This window comes from Loxodonta africana, chromosome 1 (assembly GCF_030014295.1).
Source record: "Loxodonta africana isolate mLoxAfr1 chromosome 1, mLoxAfr1.hap2, whole genome shotgun sequence".
Classification (NCBI taxonomy): domain Eukaryota; kingdom Metazoa; phylum Chordata; class Mammalia; order Proboscidea; family Elephantidae; genus Loxodonta; species Loxodonta africana.
The window spans coordinates 172,295,767-172,316,356 of NC_087342.1; the positions used below are offsets into that span (position 1 = coordinate 172,295,767).

General features: G+C 38.9%; 1 protein-coding gene across 6 annotated transcripts in view; it reads left to right on the forward strand.

Moving 5' to 3' along the window:
• AFG1L (AFG1 like ATPase) overlaps positions 1-20,590 on the forward strand; it is a 280,634-nt gene that overhangs the window by 124,484 nt on the left and 135,560 nt on the right. For all 6 annotated transcript variants that reach the window (XM_064289510.1, XM_064289507.1, XM_003404306.4 and 3 more), the window contains one exon: positions 19,015-19,073. In XM_064289510.1, coding sequence (XP_064145580.1) covers positions 19,015-19,073 — 59 coding nt within the window. The remainder of the gene's footprint in view (positions 1-19,014; positions 19,074-20,590) is intronic.

Below are 20,590 nucleotides of genomic sequence, written 5' to 3' on the forward strand. Positions count from 1 at the left end.
AAATTTATAGAAAATGTCAATATCTCAACAATAAAAAGATAAACAGTCCTCTTAAAAAATGGGCAAAGGATATGAACAGACACTTCACCAAAGAAGACACTCAGATGGCAAACAAACATGTGAGCAAATGCTCATGATCTTTAGCAATTAAGAGAGGTGTAAATCAAAACTACAGTGAGATACCATCACACCCCAACATTACTGGCAATAAAAACAAAACAAAACAAACAGCAAAAACAACAACAACAAAAATACAGAAAATAGCAAATGTTGGCAAGGTTGTGAGGAGATTGGAACTCTTATACACTGTTGGTGGGAATGTAAAATGGTACAACCACTATGGAAAATGGTATGGCGCTACCTGAGAAAGCTAGAAATAATGTGTGATCCAGCAATCCCATTCCTAGGTATATAAAGAAAAAATAAGAGCCATGACATGAATAGACATACGCACACTCATGTTAATTGCAGCAGTATTCCCGTAGCAAAAAAGATGGAAACATCCTAAGTGTCCATCAACAGATGAATGGATTAACAAACTGTGACACATACACATAATGGAATATTATGGAACAATAAAGAATAGTGACAAATTCATGAAACATCTCAAAACATGGACAAATTTGAAGGACATTATGCTTAGTGAAATAGCTCAATCAGAAAAGGACAAATATTGTATGAGACCACTATTAAAAAGTAACAACAAAAGGTTTGCTCACAGAAAGGAAAAAAAAAAAGAAAAAATATTCTTTGATGGTTACCAGGGATGGGAGGGGAAATTACCAGTTAGACAAAAGGCAAGTGTTAATACTGGTGAAGGGAAAGGCAGTGCATAATATGGGGGAAGTCAGCACAATATGACCAAGGCAAGAGAGGACTCTGAGAGGAACACAAGAATAAAGGGCAACTACGGTAAAATTGACGGCACTGGGTTTTTCTGGGTTTTTACAGTAACTACTATAGCTTTTTTTTAAAAAAAAAAAATTTTTTTTTACTATAGCTCAGACGATCCTGCAAACAATAATTTATGAATGGATTAGAGGTGTGGGGAGGATGTAAGGGAACACACTCACTGGCAGATACAGATTTGGTGGTGGATATTTCTACATGCATGTAGAACTCACAAGGGGTTCAGCCAGGGAAACTGCTTATATAACCAAACATCTTGCGTGATGAAGTTTTTAGGCTAGAAGACAAAAGACCATAGACTCAAGGGACATCTACATGAATTGGCACAACATAGTTCATAAAGAAAACGTTCTGCATCCTACTTTGGTGAGTAGCATTTGGGGTCTTAAAAGCTTGTGAGCGGCCACCTAAGATACAACTATTGGTCTTTTCCCGTGCGGAGCAAAGGAGAATGAAGAAAACCAGAGACTCAATGGAGCAACCATACCCTGCACTATCCTGAGACCAGAATAACGAGATGGTGCCTGGCTATCACTGCCATATGCTCAGTCTGGCATCACAATAGAGGGTCTCAGACAAAGCTGGAGAAAAATGTAGAACAAAAAATCAAAGTCGCAAAAAAGACCAAGTCTTGACTTCTGGCCAACATGATGCCATAGACAGACGCACCACGGAGTTCCTCCACAGCAAAGACCGGAAAAACCGAGCAAAACAGAGACACACGTCAGTCCTGGAACCTGAAGTGTCAAATTAAGAGAACAAGAACTTAGCCAAGCACTGGATGGAATAAGAAACTGGCAGAGAACAGAGTGAGGAGAGATACGTGCGGAGGTCCCCTATCAGCTAACGCAGGACACATTCGCCATTTTGGACTCCTGCTGGAGATAGGCAGACATGGAGCATGGGAAAGCAGCTTCACGGAGCTCTCAGCAGGGGAGACAGCCCCTGGTAACCAGTGATACACACTTTCCCACACTCGCATTCTTTCCCCACTGCTCTACCTCCGTGCTTCCTGGCTGGCAGCGGTGGCTCGGCCGGCAGGGATGTGCAGCATCCATGTCACTTGGGTTCAACCCCACACACTTTGGAGATTGGCGGACAGGGAGTATGGGAAAGCAGCTTCACAAAATTCTCAGCAGGAAACAGAACACCTGGTAACCAGAGATATATGCTTTCCTAACCCCTACCCTTCCCCGCCCCCCCCGCCTCCTTTGCTTACCACCGGCCACAGTCTCTTGGCCCAGAAGCAACTGCTTCAGCCCTGGGCCACTTGGATGCACCCCACACACACTGATCGGCTCTCTGAGTGCCATTTGTCTGTTGCTAATGTTGCTTTTTTCCGTTTCTTTTGGTTTCTTCCATGCCTCCCACCACCTCCCCTTCCTCTCAAACACCTGACTCCGTATGCCATCTTTGCCTCTTTGCTTCCTCTTGAAAGGTTGCAAAGTGCTGCTCGACTGGGAAACCACTTCCCCAGCCTGTGACACCATGCTGGTGGGATCCCCAAGGCTTTTTTTTTTGCTTTGTTTTCTTTTTCTTTTTGCTGCTTGGGAGTCGCTTCTAGCTGGGCTGCACTGCACAGCTTAGGAACCACTACCCCAATCTGCACAGTCATGTAGGTGGGATCCTTGGGGGCATTTCTTATTTCTCCTTTTTCTTTTCTGTCTCTCCTCATTTCTCAGCTCTTGTCTCTCTACACTTACCTTCTGTCTTGGTCATCTAGTACTGTTATAACAGAAATACCACAAGTGGATGGCTTTGACAAATAGAAGTTTGTTTTCTCACAGTAAAGTAGGCTAAAAGTCCAAATGCAGGGTGTCAGCTTCAGTGGAAGGCTTTCTGTCTTTGTCAGCTCTGGAGGAAGGTCTTGTCAATCTTCCCCAGGAGCTTCTCTGCACAGGAACCCTGGGTCTAAAGGACACACTCTGCGTCCGGTGCTTCTTTCTTGGTGGTATGAGGTCCCCAACTCTCTGCTTGTTCCCTTTTCCTTTTATTTCCTGAGAGATAAAAGGTGGTGCAGGCCACACCCCAGAGAAACTCCTTTTACCTTGGATCATGGAGTTGACCTGAGTAAGGGTGGTGTTACAATCCCACCCTAATCCTCTCAACATAAAGGTTACAATCACAAAATGGAGGACAACCACACAATACTGGGAATTATGGCCTAACCAAGTTAGTACACATATTTTTGGGGGGACATAATTCAATCCATGACATCTTCTTTTCTTATCTTCTGAATACCTGGCACTGCGTGACATCTATACCTCCTCTAGCCAGGCTATATTGTGCAGCCTGGAGGCCACTTCCCCAGTTTTTGCAGCCACACCTGTGGGACACCTGGGGGCTTTCTGTTTTCTTCCAGTTTTTTTTCTTTCTGTTTTTCTCCATTTCTTGGTTTCTCATCTCTCCACTCCAACAGCCAGCTCCCTTAGCACTTTTTTTTGTTGTTGTTTGTTTTTTGGCTCTTGCTTCTCTCTCCTTTTTCCCATACCCATATTAGCTCCACACATTACAAACTCCCCTCTTCTTCCTGCCTACCTTTACTGTGCACTGAACATCACACTCTGAGGCAGCACAGGCATGGCCTTCTGGGACCTGCCCAGCACTGATTCCTGGCCCACCCTGTTGGTCCTAGTACGTGCCACAAACAACCCATCCCTGCCCCTACCCTTCAGCTGGACCTGCTCTGCTGCACTATACCTGAGTGACTGGCCCTGCCCATTGGACAAAAAAAAAAAAAAAATTGGACAAGGAGGTGAAAATATCGTGGCCACAGACAAGTAAACAACAAAGAACGCACAACCCATCCTGCTCTGACATAACCAAGTAAAACAAAAAAGCAAGACGAAACAAAGATCTACAGTCAAAAAATGAAGAAATTAACTACTGAATGTCCTGAAGATAGCAGACAGTATCAAAACATATTGAAAAAAAGGACAGAATGGTTCCAGTAGGCATCCAAAATAAAACACCAGATGATTTTCCAGTAGAAGAAAAGGCACTAGAACTACCCGATAGGGAATTCAACTCTCTAATATACAGAGCTATCCAAGAGTTGAAGCAAAAAGCAGACAGAAATGAGGAAAAAATAGACAAATTCATGGAAAAGGCAGGCAAATTCGTGGAAAATACAGACAAAAAAATGGAAAAATTCAGGAAAATAATACAGGAACAAAATGCCAAAATGAATTCAAATTAGAAATCATACAAAAACCACTAGAAATCCAAAAGATAACAAGATTTCAGAAGTGGACAGTGTCATAGAAGGGCTGAGGAGCAGGTTTGAAATGATGGAAGACAGAATCAGTGAAATTGAAGACAAACACTTGGATACAACTCTGTTTTAACAAAAATCAGAAAAAAGAACAAAGAAAAATGAAGAAACCCTGAGAATTATGTGGATACAATCAAAAGCAAAAATTTTTGAGTGACTGGAGTTCTAGAACCGGGGGAGAAAATGGAAAACACAGAGAGGATCATTGAAGAATTGCTGACAGAAAACTTCCTGACCATCCAAGAAGCTCAGCGAACCCTGTATAGGATAGACCCCCAAAGAAAATCACCAAGGCATGTCATAATCATACTAAAACCAAAGACAAAGAAAAAATCCTGAGAGAGCTCAAGAAAAACAAAAAGTCACATACAAAGAAGAAACAATAAGACTAAGCTCTGATTATTCAGCAGAAACCATGCAGGCAAGAAGGCAGTGGGATAATATATATAAAACCTTGAAAGAAAAAAATTGCCAACCAAGAATAATATATCCTGTAAAACTCTTGTTCAAATATGATGGCAAAATTAGGACATTCCCAGATAAACAGAAATTAAGGAAATATGTAAAAACCAAACCAAATTTACAAGAATTATTAATCTCAGCGCCATAAAAAAGAGCTCTACAAAATGACAGCAATAAACTCACACCTATCAATAATTACACTGAATGTAAATGGCCTAAGTGCACCCAATAAAGAGACACAGAGTGACAGAATGGATGAAACAACAGCATCCATCAATATGCTGTCTACAAGAGACACACCTTATAAACAAAGAAGTAAATTTATTAAAAATCAAAGGATGGAAAAAAATATAGCAAGCAAATAACTACCAAAAAGAGCAAAAGTGGCAATACTAATCTTAGATAAAATAGACTTTTAAACAAAATCCACCATAAAAAACAAAGAAGGGCACTATATAATGATTAAAGGGACCCCCTGTCGTGGGTGGCTAGGTGTCATGGGTAGAGCCACCAGTCCTCAGACCCCTGATGTGGATAGGTGAGGACCGTGCCTAATAGGCAGAGCAGTGTCAAATGACACAGACTTGCCTCTCCACCATGTAGCTGAAACAGTTGAAGTTAAATTTCAGGTATTCACTGTTGTACTGTGCTAATGAGGGCCTACACTGTTGAGATGAACCCACACAGGTCTATGCAGGGGTGAAAGGGATTCAAAGTCCGTGGACCCCTTATGCCTGTGCCTAGGCAAAGGAGCTGTTTCTGCCATGATTTTCTGGCTTAGGGGAGCTGGCAGATTATTTTTTCCTTTTTTCCCTCTCCAAGCCAGGAGAATGGCTCAGGAGAGTGCAGAGTCCTTCTTCCAGCCCAGGGGATGCAGCTGACTGGGACCCAGTGCAGAGTGGGAAGAGAGCAGGTAAGTGGGTGAGAGGTTTTTCCCAAAGAGTTATTTTTAGATTGTGGTAGGTTAAATGCAGGCACTCATCGTTTGCTGATTGTGCACTGCTCCTCACTTGTTCTGGAGGGTTGAGCAGACTCTCTGCCCTTTGGCCTCCTCTGATTTGGAAAACGCATCCCAAATGCCTCTGCTTGCCTCACCACACTCGTGGCAGTGCCAGAATCGGCCTGCAGGGTGCGGGTTCCTGCCGGGTCAGGTCTGGCAACTCCTCACTGCTTCTAAGCCATCTTTCCGTCCCCCTGCCACTCAGTCCAGTTCCTCACCATTGCCTTTGATGTTCAGGATTCCTAGCTTGTCATATATAATTGATTCACTTGTTTTACTTATTTATTTATTTTTGGGTCTTTGTTGTAAGAGGGATCACAGGAACTGTCTGACTACTCTGCCATCTTGGCCACACCTCCTACCTTTTCTTCTACTGGAAAGTCATCTGGTGTTTTATTTTGGATGCCTACTGGAACCGTCCTGTCCTACTTTTAAAAATATATTTTGATATTGTCTGCTCTCTTCAGGGGCATTCAGTATTTTGCTCATTTATTGATTGTAGATTTGTTTCCTTCTCCTTTTTTGTTTTATTTCATTGTATCTGAGCAGACGGGCTGTGTTCTTCATTGTTTGTTCATCTGTGGGCACGATACTTGTCACCACCTTGTCCAATGATCAGGGCCAGTTGTTCAGCTATGGTGCAGCAGGGCAGGTCCAGCTGAAGGGGAAGGGCTGGGATAGGTTGTTTGTGGCATGTACTGGGGCCTACAGGACAGGGCCTTGTGTCGGTGCAGTGCAGGTTCCAGCAGATCATGCCTTCTGCTTGGGGGTATGGTGTTCAGTACATGGTGCAGATAGGCAGGTGGGAGAGGGGAGGTTGTGATGTACGGAGCTAAATGTATATGGGAAAGAAGAGAAAGAGGACAGAGAAACAGAAACCAAAAAATGTGCTGAGGGAGCCTGTGTCTGGAGTGGTGTAGACCAGGGGAAGCTGTGTGCTGGTGGCTTTCTAGCCAGGCGGTGAGACACAGCCTGTTAAGAAGGGACAGATATGGCACATGTAGCTAGATGGGTGGGAGAAAAGAAAGGAAGGAAGGGAGAGAGAAATTAAAAAAAGGAGAGAGAAAGGCACACATGGCTAGGTGGTTGAGAATAAGGAATTGAAGGAATTTAAAGAGAGACAAGATACCAAGAGAGAGGAAAAAAAAGATGCCAGGTGGCTGAGAGAAAGGAAAGGAAGGGAGGTAGAGAGAGACAGAAAACTGGGAAGAAAAAAAAAAAGCCCCAAGGGAGTCCACTGGAAATGTGTCCACAGCTGAGCAGTGCTGCACAGCCCATCCAGAAGGAGCAGAGATGGCACATGGCACCAGGTGTTCAGGAGAAGTGTATGGAAGGAAGGTAGGGAGAGCCAGAAACTGAAAACAAAAAAGAAGAAAGACAGAAAAGGAAAATGCCCCAAAGGAGCCCACCGGAAGCAGATCTCTAGCCGAGTGAAACTGCACATCCCTTCAAGAATGAGCAGAGATGGCACAGGGTACCAGGCGTTTGGGAGAAGGGTAAGGAAGGAAGGTATAGGGAGGCAAGAAACCGAGGGAAAAAAAAAGAAGAAAGAAAGTAAAGGAAAAAAAATGCTCCAAGGAAGCCTGCTAGAAGTAGGTCCCCAGCCAAGTAGCACTGTATAGCCTATCAAGAAGGAGCAGAGATAGCACATGGCGCCAGGTGTTTAGGAGAAGGGTAAGGAAGGAAGATAAAGGGAGACAAGAAATAAAGAAGGAAAAAAAAAGAGAGAAAGAAAAAAAGATGCCCCGAGAGAGCCCACTGGTGTGGTGGCACGAACGGGGTCTATGGCTCCCCAGCCACACGGCACTACAAGCCCATCTAGATGGAGCAGAGTTGGCATCTGTTGCCAGGTACTCAGGAGAAAAGAAGGGAAGGATGGTAGAGACAAGAAACCAAACAAAGAAAAAATCCTGAAGGGAGCCCACTAGTGTGAAGGCATGGACCAGGGAAGTGGCTCCCAAGCTGCTAGGTGCTGCATAGCCCTTCTAGAAGGGGTGGAGATGGCATATAGCACCAGGTATTCAGGAGACAGGAAAAGAAGGAAAGTAGGGAGAGATGAGAAACTGAGAAATGGAGAAAAACAAAAAGGAAAAAAAATAAAAAGAGCTGCCCCCAGGGATCCCACTGGCAACTGCCAAAGTGGCTTCCAGGCTGTGTAGAAGAGGTGGAGATGGCACGCAACACCAGGTACTCAGGAGACAGAAAAGAGGGAAAGTAGAGAGAGACGAGCAACTGAGAAATAAAGAAAAACAAAAAGAAAAAAAGAAATGCCCCCAGGGGTCCTACTGGCATGGCAGTGCAGACTGGGGAAGTGGCTTCCAAGCCATGTGGTACAGCTCATCTAGAAGGGGTGGAGATGGAACACAGCGCCAGGTATTCAGGAGACGGAAAAAGAAGAAAAGTAGAGAGAGGTGAGAAACTGAGAAATGAGGACAAACAAAAAGGACAAAAGAAAAAAAAAAAGGGCCCCAAGGATCCTACTGTCTTGGCGGTATGGACCAGGGAATTGGTTCTCCAGGCAAGTGGTGTGTCACAGCCTGTAAGGAAGAAGCAGAGATGGCACATGGAGCCAGGTGTTACAGAGAAAGAAAGGGAAGGAGGTGAAAGAGAGAAGAAACCAAAAGAAGCTGAAAAAAGCAATGACAGCAACAAAGAAACAGCACTGAAGGAGCTGGATGGTGTGGCTGGGGCAAATCCAAGTGGTATGGAGCTGGAGCCTCCCTGGCTAAGCGACCACAGCCCACGCACGGGAAGCATTTGAGGCCGAGCAGGGAGAAGATGGGTGGAGAGTGGGAAAGCAGGTATCGCTGGTTATCGAGCGCTCTGTCTCTTGCTGGGAGCTCCATGAATCTGCTTTCCTGCATACCCTGTCCACCACTCTTGGACAGGAGTCCAAGATGGCAGATCCATGCTGCGCTAGCTGATAAGGGACCCCCACTCCATATCTCTCCTTGCTTGCTTGTTCTCTGGCAGTTTCTTATTCCATTCGGTGCTGGGTTGATTTTTTTTTTTTAATCTCTTCTTTTGATGCTTAGGGTTCCAGGATTGATGTTTTACTTAGTTTTTTGGGTCTTTGCTGTGGAAGGATAAGATGGTGCTTTTGTCTAGAGCACCATGTTGGCTCTACTCTGGATGGTAGTAATTTTGTAATCAAGGTGTTATGTAACATTTTGTACTAAGAAAATTAGCACTTTCATGGTTCTTACCACCGACAGAAAAAGAGTTCGTGGAGCCAACAATTTCCTTGGATTCCCATTATCACTGTTAGAGGCGATTGTACTGTTTAAAATGTGGTGGGATATTTAAAGTGAAGGCATGGCAATTAATATTTGAATAAAAGAATGGATTCAATTTATAGGATTGATGAAAGGATTTTATCCTTCTTCCACCTTTAAAGCAGTTTTCACTGAAAACATTAACCAAGGATGATGTTGTGTGCTGTTGAGTTGATTCCGACTCGTAGCGACCCTATATGACAGAGTAGAACTGCTCTATAGGGTTCCCTAGGGTATAATCTTTACCAGAGCAGATCATGAGGTCTTTTTTCTTGTGGAGCTGCTGGTGGGTTAGAACCTCAGACCTTTGGGTTAGCAGCTGAGCCCTTAAGCACTGTGTCACCAGGGCTCCTTTAGCCAAGGATACATGTAGTAAATTAATATTAGCCACAACACACGCATAGAGCACCCTGACTTTTCATTCTGATGTTGCAATTTTTGTGTCAGCAAACACATTATTGATACCTTTTAAAGTAAACCCTTATGATCAAGATAGTCGTGGTAGAGACCGTCTCTGGAATAAATTGAATTTCGTTTGTTGTTCTAAATTGATTAGCAATGGTTAAAAGGAAGGAAGGAGGAAGGGGGGAGGGAGGGAGGGAGGGAGGGAAGGAAGGAAGGAAGGAAGGAAAGAGGAAAAGAAGAGAAGAGAAAGTGATGTAAATACGGTTATATTTTTATTTTACCCAAATATTTTGTGGGGAAGAGACAGCTAAGCATTGTCTGGCATATGTAAAGTCTATGTTTGTGAGATCTGTAAATATCATTTCATAAGTTTATTAATACATTAATATTAGTTTCATTCAATACTCCGAAAATAGAGACCTCAAGACAAATATTGTTACCAGAGATAAAGAAAGTTGCATAATGATAACAGAGTCTACTAGGAAGCTATAATAACCATAAATGATGTATGTGTTTAATAACAGATTTTCAAAATATACAAAGTAAAAATAGAATTGATATAATAGACAATTATACAATTATCATTTAAAATTTAACATTCCTCTTGAAGCGTTTGATTCAACAACTACACAGAAAATTTTGTAAAGATATAGACAATAATCCATCTTGACCTAATTAATATTTATTGATCATTAAACCCAACAACTGCAAATACACAGTCCTTTCAAGTGCATGTTGTATGTTCCCCAAGATTGAGCATATGTTGGGGCATAAAACAAGTCTCAATAAATTTACAAGGTTTGAAATTATACAGAAAGTCTTCTGATCACAATTAAATTAAATGTCAATAGCAGTAGATATTTAGGGACTCCCAAAATTTGGAAAGTAAACAATTCTTTTTAACTCATGGAATCAGTAAGAAATCACAAGGAAAGTTAGGAAATGTTTTGAAACAAAATATAAATGTAGGATGCTGCTAAAACAGTTCTTAGAGGTAAATTTATAGTTTAAGTGCCTTTTTAGAGAAAAAAATTATCTCAAATCAATGACCTAAGATTCTACCTTAAGAAGCTAGGAAAAGGAAAAAAAAAAAAAAAGGTAAATTAAACGAAAAGTAAGTGGAAAGAAGGAAGATGATGTAAAGATAACAGGAGAAACCAGAAAAATAGAAAACAAACAATAGTAACATTGAAAAACCCAAAATTGGAATTTTCGAGATTAACAAAATTGAAAAACCCCAAACTAGACTGATAAGAAAAAATGGAGGAACACAAATTACAAATATTAGGAATGAAAGAGTAGTTATCACAGATTGTACAGATATTAAAAAGATAATAAAAGAATTATTGTGAACAGTTTTATGACAACAAATATGACAATTTATGTGAAATAGACAAATTTATTTAAAAATACAATTCGATAAGACTAACACAAAATGAAACAAATTCAAATACCTCTACATTTATTAAAGAAATTGAATTTATTCTTTCAAATAGAGTTCTATTACATACAATTATGAAAGAAATTTATTATCAAAAACCTTCCCACCAAAAAAGCCTAGGCCCAGATGGTTTCCTTGATACCAAACATTTAAGACAAAAACATCAATCTTACACAAACTTTTTCAGAGAATAAAGGAGGAGGGAATACTTCCCAACTCATGTTATATGGCCAGTATAACCACGCCAACAAAACTTGACTAAGGCATTACAAAGAAAGAAAATTACAGGCTAATATCCTTCATCCTTCAATAACAGATATGAAAGTAATTAACAAAATATTAGTAAATAAAATCATAATACATAAAAAAGCTAATAAATTATCACCATGTAGAGATAATCCAAGGAGTGAAATGTTGGTTTAAAATTCAAGAATCAGTGTCATTCACTATATTAACAGAATAAAGGAAAAAATAACATAATAACTTGAATAACCAAAAACCAAACAAAACTTGATTCTGACTCACAACAACACTATAGGACAGAGTAGAATTGCCCCATAGGGTTTCCAAGAAGTGGCTGGTAGATTTGAACTGCCGACCTTTTGGTTAGCAGCTGTAGCTCTTAATCACTGCTCTGCCAGGGATCCAGAAAAGGCACTTCACAAAATCCAGCACTTGCTCATTATAAAACACTAAGAATAGCATTTTATACAAAACAAAACAAAAAATTAGGAATAGAAGAGAACTTCTTTAATTTGATAAAGAGACTCTACCAAAAACTTACAGTACATCATACTCAATGGTAAAAATTGAACATTTCCCCTCTGATATTGAGAATAAGGCAAGGATGCTTACTCTCCCCACCTCTAGTCAACACATTAACAGCAGTCCTAGCCATTGTAATAAAGCAAGAAAAAGAACACATAAGAAATGGAATGGAAGCAGTAAAACTGTCTGTTTTTGCAGAAGACACTTTTCATACAGAAATTTGAAAGAAATCTCCAAATAAGCTCCTACAGCTACTCTGTGAATGTTATAGGTTAAAAGGTTAATATATAAAAATTTTTGGGGGGTATATAAAAGTAATTGTTATAATTAATATATTATATTAAAAATTGATATACTTGAATTATGGCATTGGGGAAGAATATTGAATATACCATGGACTACCAGAACAAACAGCTTTGTCTTGGAGGAAGTACAGCCTGAATGCTCCTTAGAAGCCAGGGTGGCAAGACTTCATCTCACGTACTTTGGACATTTTATCAGGAGGGACCAGTCCCTGGAGAAGGACATCATGCTTGGTAAAGTAAAGGGTCAGCAAAAAAGAGGAAGACCCTCAATGAGATGGATTGACACTGTGTCTGCAACAATGGGCTCAAACATAGCAATGATTGTGAGGATCGTGCAGGACGAGGCAGTGTTTCGTTCCGTTGTACATAGGGTCACTATGAGTTGGAACCAACTCAACAGCACCTAACAACAACAGCAGTTGTATTTTTTATGTGCTAGTAGTAAACAATTATGATCACAACAGAACATTGCCTGACTCTCCTGCTTTGGACACGTCATCAGGAGGAATCAATTACTAGAGGAGGACGTTGTGTTTGGTGAAGTAGAGGGTTGGTGAGGATATGGGACGCCTTTGGTGAGATGGGTTGGCACAATAGCCAATGATGTACACAAACATGCTGGCGATTGTGAGGATGATGCAGGGCCAGGAAATGTTTTGTTGTACATAAAGTCGCCATGAGTTGGAGTTGCCTTGACAGCAACTAACAACAACAGCAAACATTTGGAAAATGAAAAATCAGATAAACACTTTTTTACAATAGCATAAGAAACGTAAAATAATTAGAAATAAATTTAGCAGAAAGCCTGAAATACCTCTACAATGAAACTACTAAATATTGCTGAGAGGATTTAAAGACCTAACTAAATGGAGAGATATACCATGTTCATGGATGGGAACACTTACTATTATAAAAGTGCCATTTCTTCCAAAATTTATCTAGGTATTCAATGCACTTGCACTCATAATCCCAACTTGCTTGTGTTTTTGCTTGCATAAAAATTGACAAGTTGATTCTAAACTTCATATGGAAGTGAAACGGACCTTGAATAAGAAAAAAAATCTTAAAAAAAGGACAACAAATCCTTAAAAAGCTAGAAATAGAAATACCATATGACTTAGCAATCTCACTTTTAGGAATATATCTTAGAGAAATAAGGTGATGACAAGGACCTTCCCCTGGAGCCAAGAGAGAGAAAGTCTTTCCCTGGACCTGGCACCCTGAATTTGAACTTCTAGCCTCCTAGACTATGAGAGGATAAATTTTTCTTTGTTAAAACCACCCACTTGTGGTATTTCTGTTATAGCACCCTTGGATAACTAAGACAGAGGGCCACTCGAAATCTGCCCACCATAGGGAATTCAAGGATGGCTTGATAGAGAATGTGGCATTTGAGCAGTAGATTATATAGGATTAGAAAGGAAAAAAAAAAAAAAGAAAGGAAGACAGATGGAAAGTCATGAGCTCAAGCTGACTCTTCTACCTAGAATAGCCTTCCCTCCCCGCTGCTTGATGGCACACTATCCTTCCAATGTGGTCCAGTCTTCTTATTACCTCTGCAAAGCTGCCTTTGAATCCCTAGATAAAACAACTAGCTTCTTGTTCTGTGTATTATGTTTATACCTGCGTTCCATTTTACCTCGCACAGCTATAGTCTGTGTGTGTCTGTCAGATGTCATGAGCCCAATGGTTACAACATGGTTCTGCAAAATCTACAAGTTTTTGCATCATTAAAAATCTTGGCTCTAATTTAATTACTAGCTGGGAATTCAGCAAATTATTTTTAAAACTCTGAATATCAGTTTCTTTATCTGTAAATGGAGGCAGAAATATTTACTTTGTAGGGTTATTATGATTTTTATAAAGTGCCTAGTGTATTTCCTGTCTCCTAGTAGGCATTCTGTAAACCTTAGACCCTCCTTTTATATTTCTTTCGTCTTCACTCATTTCAGTGCAGGTATATAGTAGGAATTCATGGATTTATGTTGAATTTAATGCTAAACTATAAGGTACTATCAAATGAGAGTACCTTATTAGTTGCATCATCTATCGATTTAGTAAATACTGCTTGAACTCTAATTAGTTAAAAAAAAAAGAAGTAGCTGTTGCTGCTTAAATGGTCTAAAGGTACCTTTTTTCTTATAATCTATAATAAAATAAGAATCAGGACGATAAGTCAGATTGATCTCATAAAGCCATATAAACATTTTTGTGTTAATTAAAAAAAAAAAAAACCTCATTTTAGTTGCCTGTCTTAAAAGTTTTCATTACTCTAAACCAATATGTACATATATAAATAAGCGTTATTCACCCTCTTGGTTTTGACACTTGGATTTTTAAGTAAAGGACCTGCACATCCATGTACATCTTCAAAGTGTTGTGTAGGCCCTTGTAATTACTTTGAAAATCCTCTTTGCATGTATTTCGTCTGTAAGTATCATTATAGTTCTTCACTGTGAAGAATTTAGAGGTTGTTATACCATTCTGTACAAAATGAACGTTCCATAATTTCAGTACTCTGTCTTAATATGACCAAGGGCTTATTTCACTTTTTTTAGCAGTCATTATGCTGTATTTTTAAAATAGTATTTACTTTTTTTATTTAGTAAATAATGACAAATGTTGGTATAAATGTATTATAAAATCTTTATATCTAAGAAAAGTTATATTAAACAACTAACATTAGAAATTTTGTAGTTAAGTAACAATTTAGGAGATGAATCTATTGCATTAATAATTAGCATAATACTAGAATTGTAAAAACTCTTCAATTTAATAAGTGCAGTCTTTTTGTCCTACAAGAACACAAAGGTTTTTAAGCCAAATGAATTATTTAGAAAATACTTCTCAGAGCATAAATTTTGAATTATGTATCCTTGCAATGACTGTTTCTAAAAAAGTAGACTCTTTAAAAATTATGTCTTCAAATTTAAAGTCATTGTTAATCTCCTTTAGCTATGCTGATTATTGGAAACCTTTTAATCAAGAATATTACAAGTGGGCCTTTACATTTCTCATTGCCACTAACCTACTAAAAGGTGCATGCTTGTTGAGCTACATCTAAGAGGCTTATATATCCATAAAAAGATTGTTATTCTTTTTATTTTATTTTTTTGCTTTAAGTGAAAGTTTATGGCTTAAGTTAACGTCTCATACAAAAATTTATACACATATTGTTTTGTGACATTAGTTGCAATCCCCACAATGTGACAGCGCACTCCCCCTTTCCACCCCAGTTTCGCTGTGTCTACTTAACCAGTTCTTGTCCCTTCCTGCCTGCTTATCCTGCTTTTGGACAGAAGCTGCCTGTTTGGTCTCTTATATCTGATTGAACTAAGAAGCACATTCCTCACGTGTATTATTTTTGTTTTATAGTCCTGTCTAACCTTTGTCTGAAGAGTAGGCCTTGGGAATGTTTTCAGTCTTAGGCTAACAGTGTCCAGGGGCCAAATTTCAGGGATTCCTCCAGTTCTTGTCAGACAATTAAGGCTAATCCTTTTATGTGAATTTGGGTTTTATTCTACATTTTTACCCAGTCTATCCAGGACTGTCTGTTGTGTTCCCTGTTAGGGCGGTCATTAGTGGTAACCGGGCACCATCTAGTTCTTCTGGTCTCAGGCTGTTGGAGTCTCTGGTTCATGTGGTCCTTTAGTCCTTTGGCATATTTTCCTCGTGTCTTTGGTTTTCTTCTTTCTCCTTTGCTCCAAGTGGAAAAAGGTGTTATTCTACGGGTGAGATCTAAAGATTATCTCAACACAGATAACCTTTCATTAGTATATCTTAGTTTTAATTCTGTAACACTGTGTATTTTGATATTCATTAATGTTGTGTATGTGTTTTTTTTAAATAAAATTTTAGAACAGCTTTATTGAGGTAAAATTGACATAGTAAACTATGCATATTCGAGGATTACATTTTAAAAAATACTGATACATGTATCTGTGAAATCATCACAATCAGTATAGTGAATATTTCCATCTCACCCAAAAGTTTCCTTGTGCCTTTTTTTTATCCTTCTCTGCTTCTCCTGTCTCCTCTTCCTCAGGCAACCACTGATCTGCTTTCTGTCACTATAGATTAATTTGCATTTTAGAGTTTCATATAAATGGAATCACACAGTATGTGCTCACTTCCTTTGGTCTGTCCTTTTTTACTCAGCATACTTGTTTTGAGATTCATCTATTTTGTTGTATTATCAATAGTTGTTTTTCCTTTTTGTTGCTGAGTAGTATTCTATAGTACAGATATGCAGCAATTTGTTTATCCCTTCACCTATTGATGGGCATTTGAATTGCTTTCAGTTTCTGGCTATTGCAAATAAAGCTACAGTTTTTGGCTATTATGAATAAAGCTGCTATAAACATTATGTGAGTGCTTTTTTTTCAGTTTTTATTGTGCTTTAAGTGAAAGTTTACAAATCAAGTCAGTCTCTCATATAAAAATTTATATACACCTTGCTATATACTCCTAGTTGCTCTCCCTCTAATGAGACAATACACTCCTTCTCTCCACTCTCTATTTTTGTGTCGATTCAGTCAGCTTCTGACGCCCTCTGCCCTCTCATCTCCCTTCCAGACAGGAGCTGCCCATATAGTCTTATGTATCTACTTGATCCAGGAAGCTCACTTTTCACCAGTATCATTTTCTATCCCATAGTCCAGTCCAATCCCTGTCTGAAGAGTTGGCTTTGGAAACAGTTCCTGTCTTGGGCTAACAGAAGGTCTGGGGACCGTGACCCCGGGGTCCTTCCAGCCTCAGTCAGACCATTAAGTCTGGTCTTTTTACGAGAATTTGAGGTCTGCATCCCACTGCTCTCCTCCTCCCTCAGGGGTTTTCTGTTGTGTTCCCTGTCAGGGCAGTCATCAGTTGTAGCTGGGCACTGTCTAGTTCTTCTGGTCTCAAGCTGATGCAGTCTCTGGTTTATGTGGCTCTTTCTGTCTCTTGGGCTCATTACTACCTTATGTCTTTGGTATTCTTCATTCTCCCTTGCTCCAGGTGGGTTGAGACCAAGTGATGCATCTTAGATGGCCGCTTGCTAGCGTTTAAGACCCCAGACACCACTCTCCAAAGTGGGATTATGTGCGTGCTTTTGTTTTATTTTATTTTCAATTCTTACCACTTCCTGATGATCGTAACTATCAACACTTACCATACAGCAACTTTTTACCACATTCCCCAGCAACTCGGTAACTAGGGAAGACTACGAAAATACTTAACTTTAAGCCCATTTCTTACATTTTACTCATTAGGCATATTGGCTACAGGAAAGAAAAGATCTCATTTTGAATTTTGAAATCCTGACGGCCTGACCAGCATCATCTTACTTTTCATGATATACCTAAATAAAATTTTTAAATGTAACTGAATTGAAACCTCTAGTCCTTCATTAACCAAAGAGCTTATGCAAATACTTTCTTCACTGTAATGATGTTATGATGAATACTTTTCTAAAGAGAATAAATGTTTCCTAATGACCATATTTTATTTCCATAAGTAAATGTGACAGTTGAAATCTATCTTAGCTATCCAATTTTCTCTGAACAAGGAAATACAGAAAAGATCCCACTGTGCCATACTTAAAAAAAAAAAAAAATTGAGACACATTATCTAATTTGTGTTTTTTATTATTGAAAAAAAATTTTATTGTTCCCTTTTTAATTTTTTTAATATCATGACGTTATAGACTTGACTTTTAAAAACAGAATGTTGTATTTGCAATAAAATTCCACCTTCTTGAATTTTTTTTTAAGTCTCCATTTTAAAAGAAAAATATCTGAAGCTTAACATTTTTGCCCCTTTCACTTATTTGTTCTTGATGATATGTGTGGGTAGATGTATGTAAATACAAACACTGATACATAAATATATAAAAACACCTTTCTCACTACTACCACAGCCTCCACTAGACTGAGTCTAGCACATCTAAATGGTACCCAGCTACCACCACCACTACTCTGATAGGGATCACAATAGAGGATCCCAGACAGAGCTGGAGAAAAATGTAGAACAGAATTCTAACTCACAAAAAAGAGCAGACTTCCTGATCTGACAGAGACTGGAGAAACTCAGAGAGTATTACCCCTGACACCCTTTTAACTCAGTACTGAAGTCACTCCTGTGGTTCACCCTTCAGCCAAAGATTAGACAGGCCCATAAAACAAACAATAATACACATAGCTCAACCATGTATACAAAACTAAATGGACACACTGGGCCAGGGGCCAAAATACGAAGGTTGGAGGGAACAGGAAGGCTGGATGAATGGAAATAGAGAACTCAAGGTCAAGAAGGGGGAGTGTTGTCATGTCATAGGGTTGGCAACTAGTGTCTCAAAATATGTGTATTAATTGTTCAATGAGAAACTAATTTGCTCTGTAAATCTTCATCTAAAGCACAGTAAAAAAAAAAAAAAGCTTTCTAAGGCAATAAATATTACCTGTTTATGATACATAATTGCATTAAATTTATAGTCTATAAAAATGGAGTTTTAATTTTTAGGCATTTTATTTTAAAGTGAAGTGGCATTTCCTTACTTTGATATCAAATATGTAACAGATACATGCTCAGTTATGCTATTGCGGTTTTTTCTTAAAAGGCTAATATTATTATATAACTTCCAATTTTTTACTGAGATCTTTTGTTATAGAGTGATAACAAGGGGAGTATGAGTCCTTTCCCAGTTGTTGTTGTTAGGTGCCATTGAGTCAGTTCTGACTCATGGTGACCCCATGTGCAACAGAACAAAACACTGCTTGGTCCTGTGCCATCCTCACAATAATTATGTTTGAGCCCAGTAGAATCCTGTATACTTTAGTATTAAACCACCGGTAACCCAGTGCCATACTTTTAAATACATCATTTTCCTATATTGGATTATTAATTTAGGATCATTAGTGGATGTTTTCCAAATTCTTATTGCTTTTTATTACATTTTAAAGCTGATTTGATTGAATGCCTTTTGTTGTTCCTTCTGTAACCATTCATTCTTTCTCTTTTTAAGATTGTAATGAATTATGTGGAGTAGAAGTGTAGAAATCAGTTTTGGTTCTTTTTCTTCTCTTTTGCTTCTTTATCTTCTTTATCATTAGAAAGCTGTACTTGCCAGACTAAAAGATAAGCTAACTTTCTGATTCAGGCTAAGTTTAAAAAAACTTAATGCCAATTTTTTTTCTTAGATCTCTATAAAAATGGACTCCAAAGATCTAACTTTGTACCATTCATAGCTGTTTTGAAGGTAAGAAAAATCACTTATTGTATTCATTGACTGATATCATATTGATTGGTAATCGGGGACATTTATTGGATTTCCCTGGTTTTCCATCAAAGCAGAATTCGTTTTGATATTTAGAGAGTAATAGTCAAAGACACTAAAGGAGAAAAGAATGTTTTTTTATGTAGTATTCATTGCATGTGTACACTGGAAAAATTACAAAATACAGTCTAAATTATTCTCTAAGCGAAACATTTGATAGTTTGCATTTTATAAATTCTAATTTGAGGTTAGCTTATGAATGTTATAGTGGAATATTTAAACATATATATATAGTTCTAGAAAAAAAGATGTTTAGTGTTTCCTGTTTCCTTCAGTTTAATGGCCATTATTAACATGTTTTCCCATCTATTAAAGTTGCTATTCTAGAGTAGCATTATTACAAAAAATATTCTAATATATTTAAATGTGATTGCCATCAAGTTATCATGAAATTATGTCAAGTTGAGGCACATAAATAGTTTAAATATTTGTATCATCACTGCATAGAGTTTAAAATAGTCTTCATTACGATATGATTAAGAATAAAATAGCCTCCCTGTTCCCTGTTAGTTTTAAGTAATTTTTTTACATGATTATTCAGTAATTCCACATTCTACCAATTCTTATTGAGCACCTACTACGTGCAAAATGCTACATTAGTTATAATGGATAATATCATGAAATAGGCTATGTTTCTTGCTTGCCAGTCATTTATAATGTAGCCATGGACATAGAATGTACACAAATACCTTAAACACAAAGCAGATTGTATTAAGTTCCCAAAGAAGCACAGTTCTATGCCAAAATATGATTCTCATGATTCTCAGGCACATATAATTTTTTTTTTTACATGTCCTAGAATACTTTAATGCATAGACATGGGATCTTTTTGTGTGTATGTGTGTTTTCTGTGGATTTTTTTTTTAATTTTTATTTTGCTTTAAGTGAAAGTTTATAAACCAAGTCAATCTCTCATACAAAAACTTGTGTACACCTTGCTATATGCTCCTAGTTGCTCTCCCTCTAATGAGACAGCACACTCCTTCCCTCTACTCTCTATTTTCATGTCCATTTGGCCAGCTCCTGACCCCCTATGCCCTCTCATCTCCTCTCCAGACGGGAGCTGCCCACATAGTCTTATGTGTCTACCTGATCCAAGAAGCTCACTCTTCACCAGTATCATTTTCTATCCCATAGTCCAGTCCAATCCCTGTCTGAAGAGTTGGCTTTGGAAACAGTTCCTGTCTTGGGCTAACAGAAGGTCTGGGGACCGTGACCCCGGGGTCCTTCCAGCCTCAGTCAGACCATTAAGTCTGGTCTTTTTACGAGAATTTGAGGTCTGCATCCCACTGCTCTCCTCCTCCCTCAGGGGTTTTCTGTTGTGTTCCTTGCTGGGAGCCAGGCTGCAAGGGCGGCCCCTCTGCACCCACTGCCCCCAGCATAAACATCGAAGAATCCTGAAAAGTCAGGAGGAGCCAGGCTGCAAGGGCGGCCCCTCT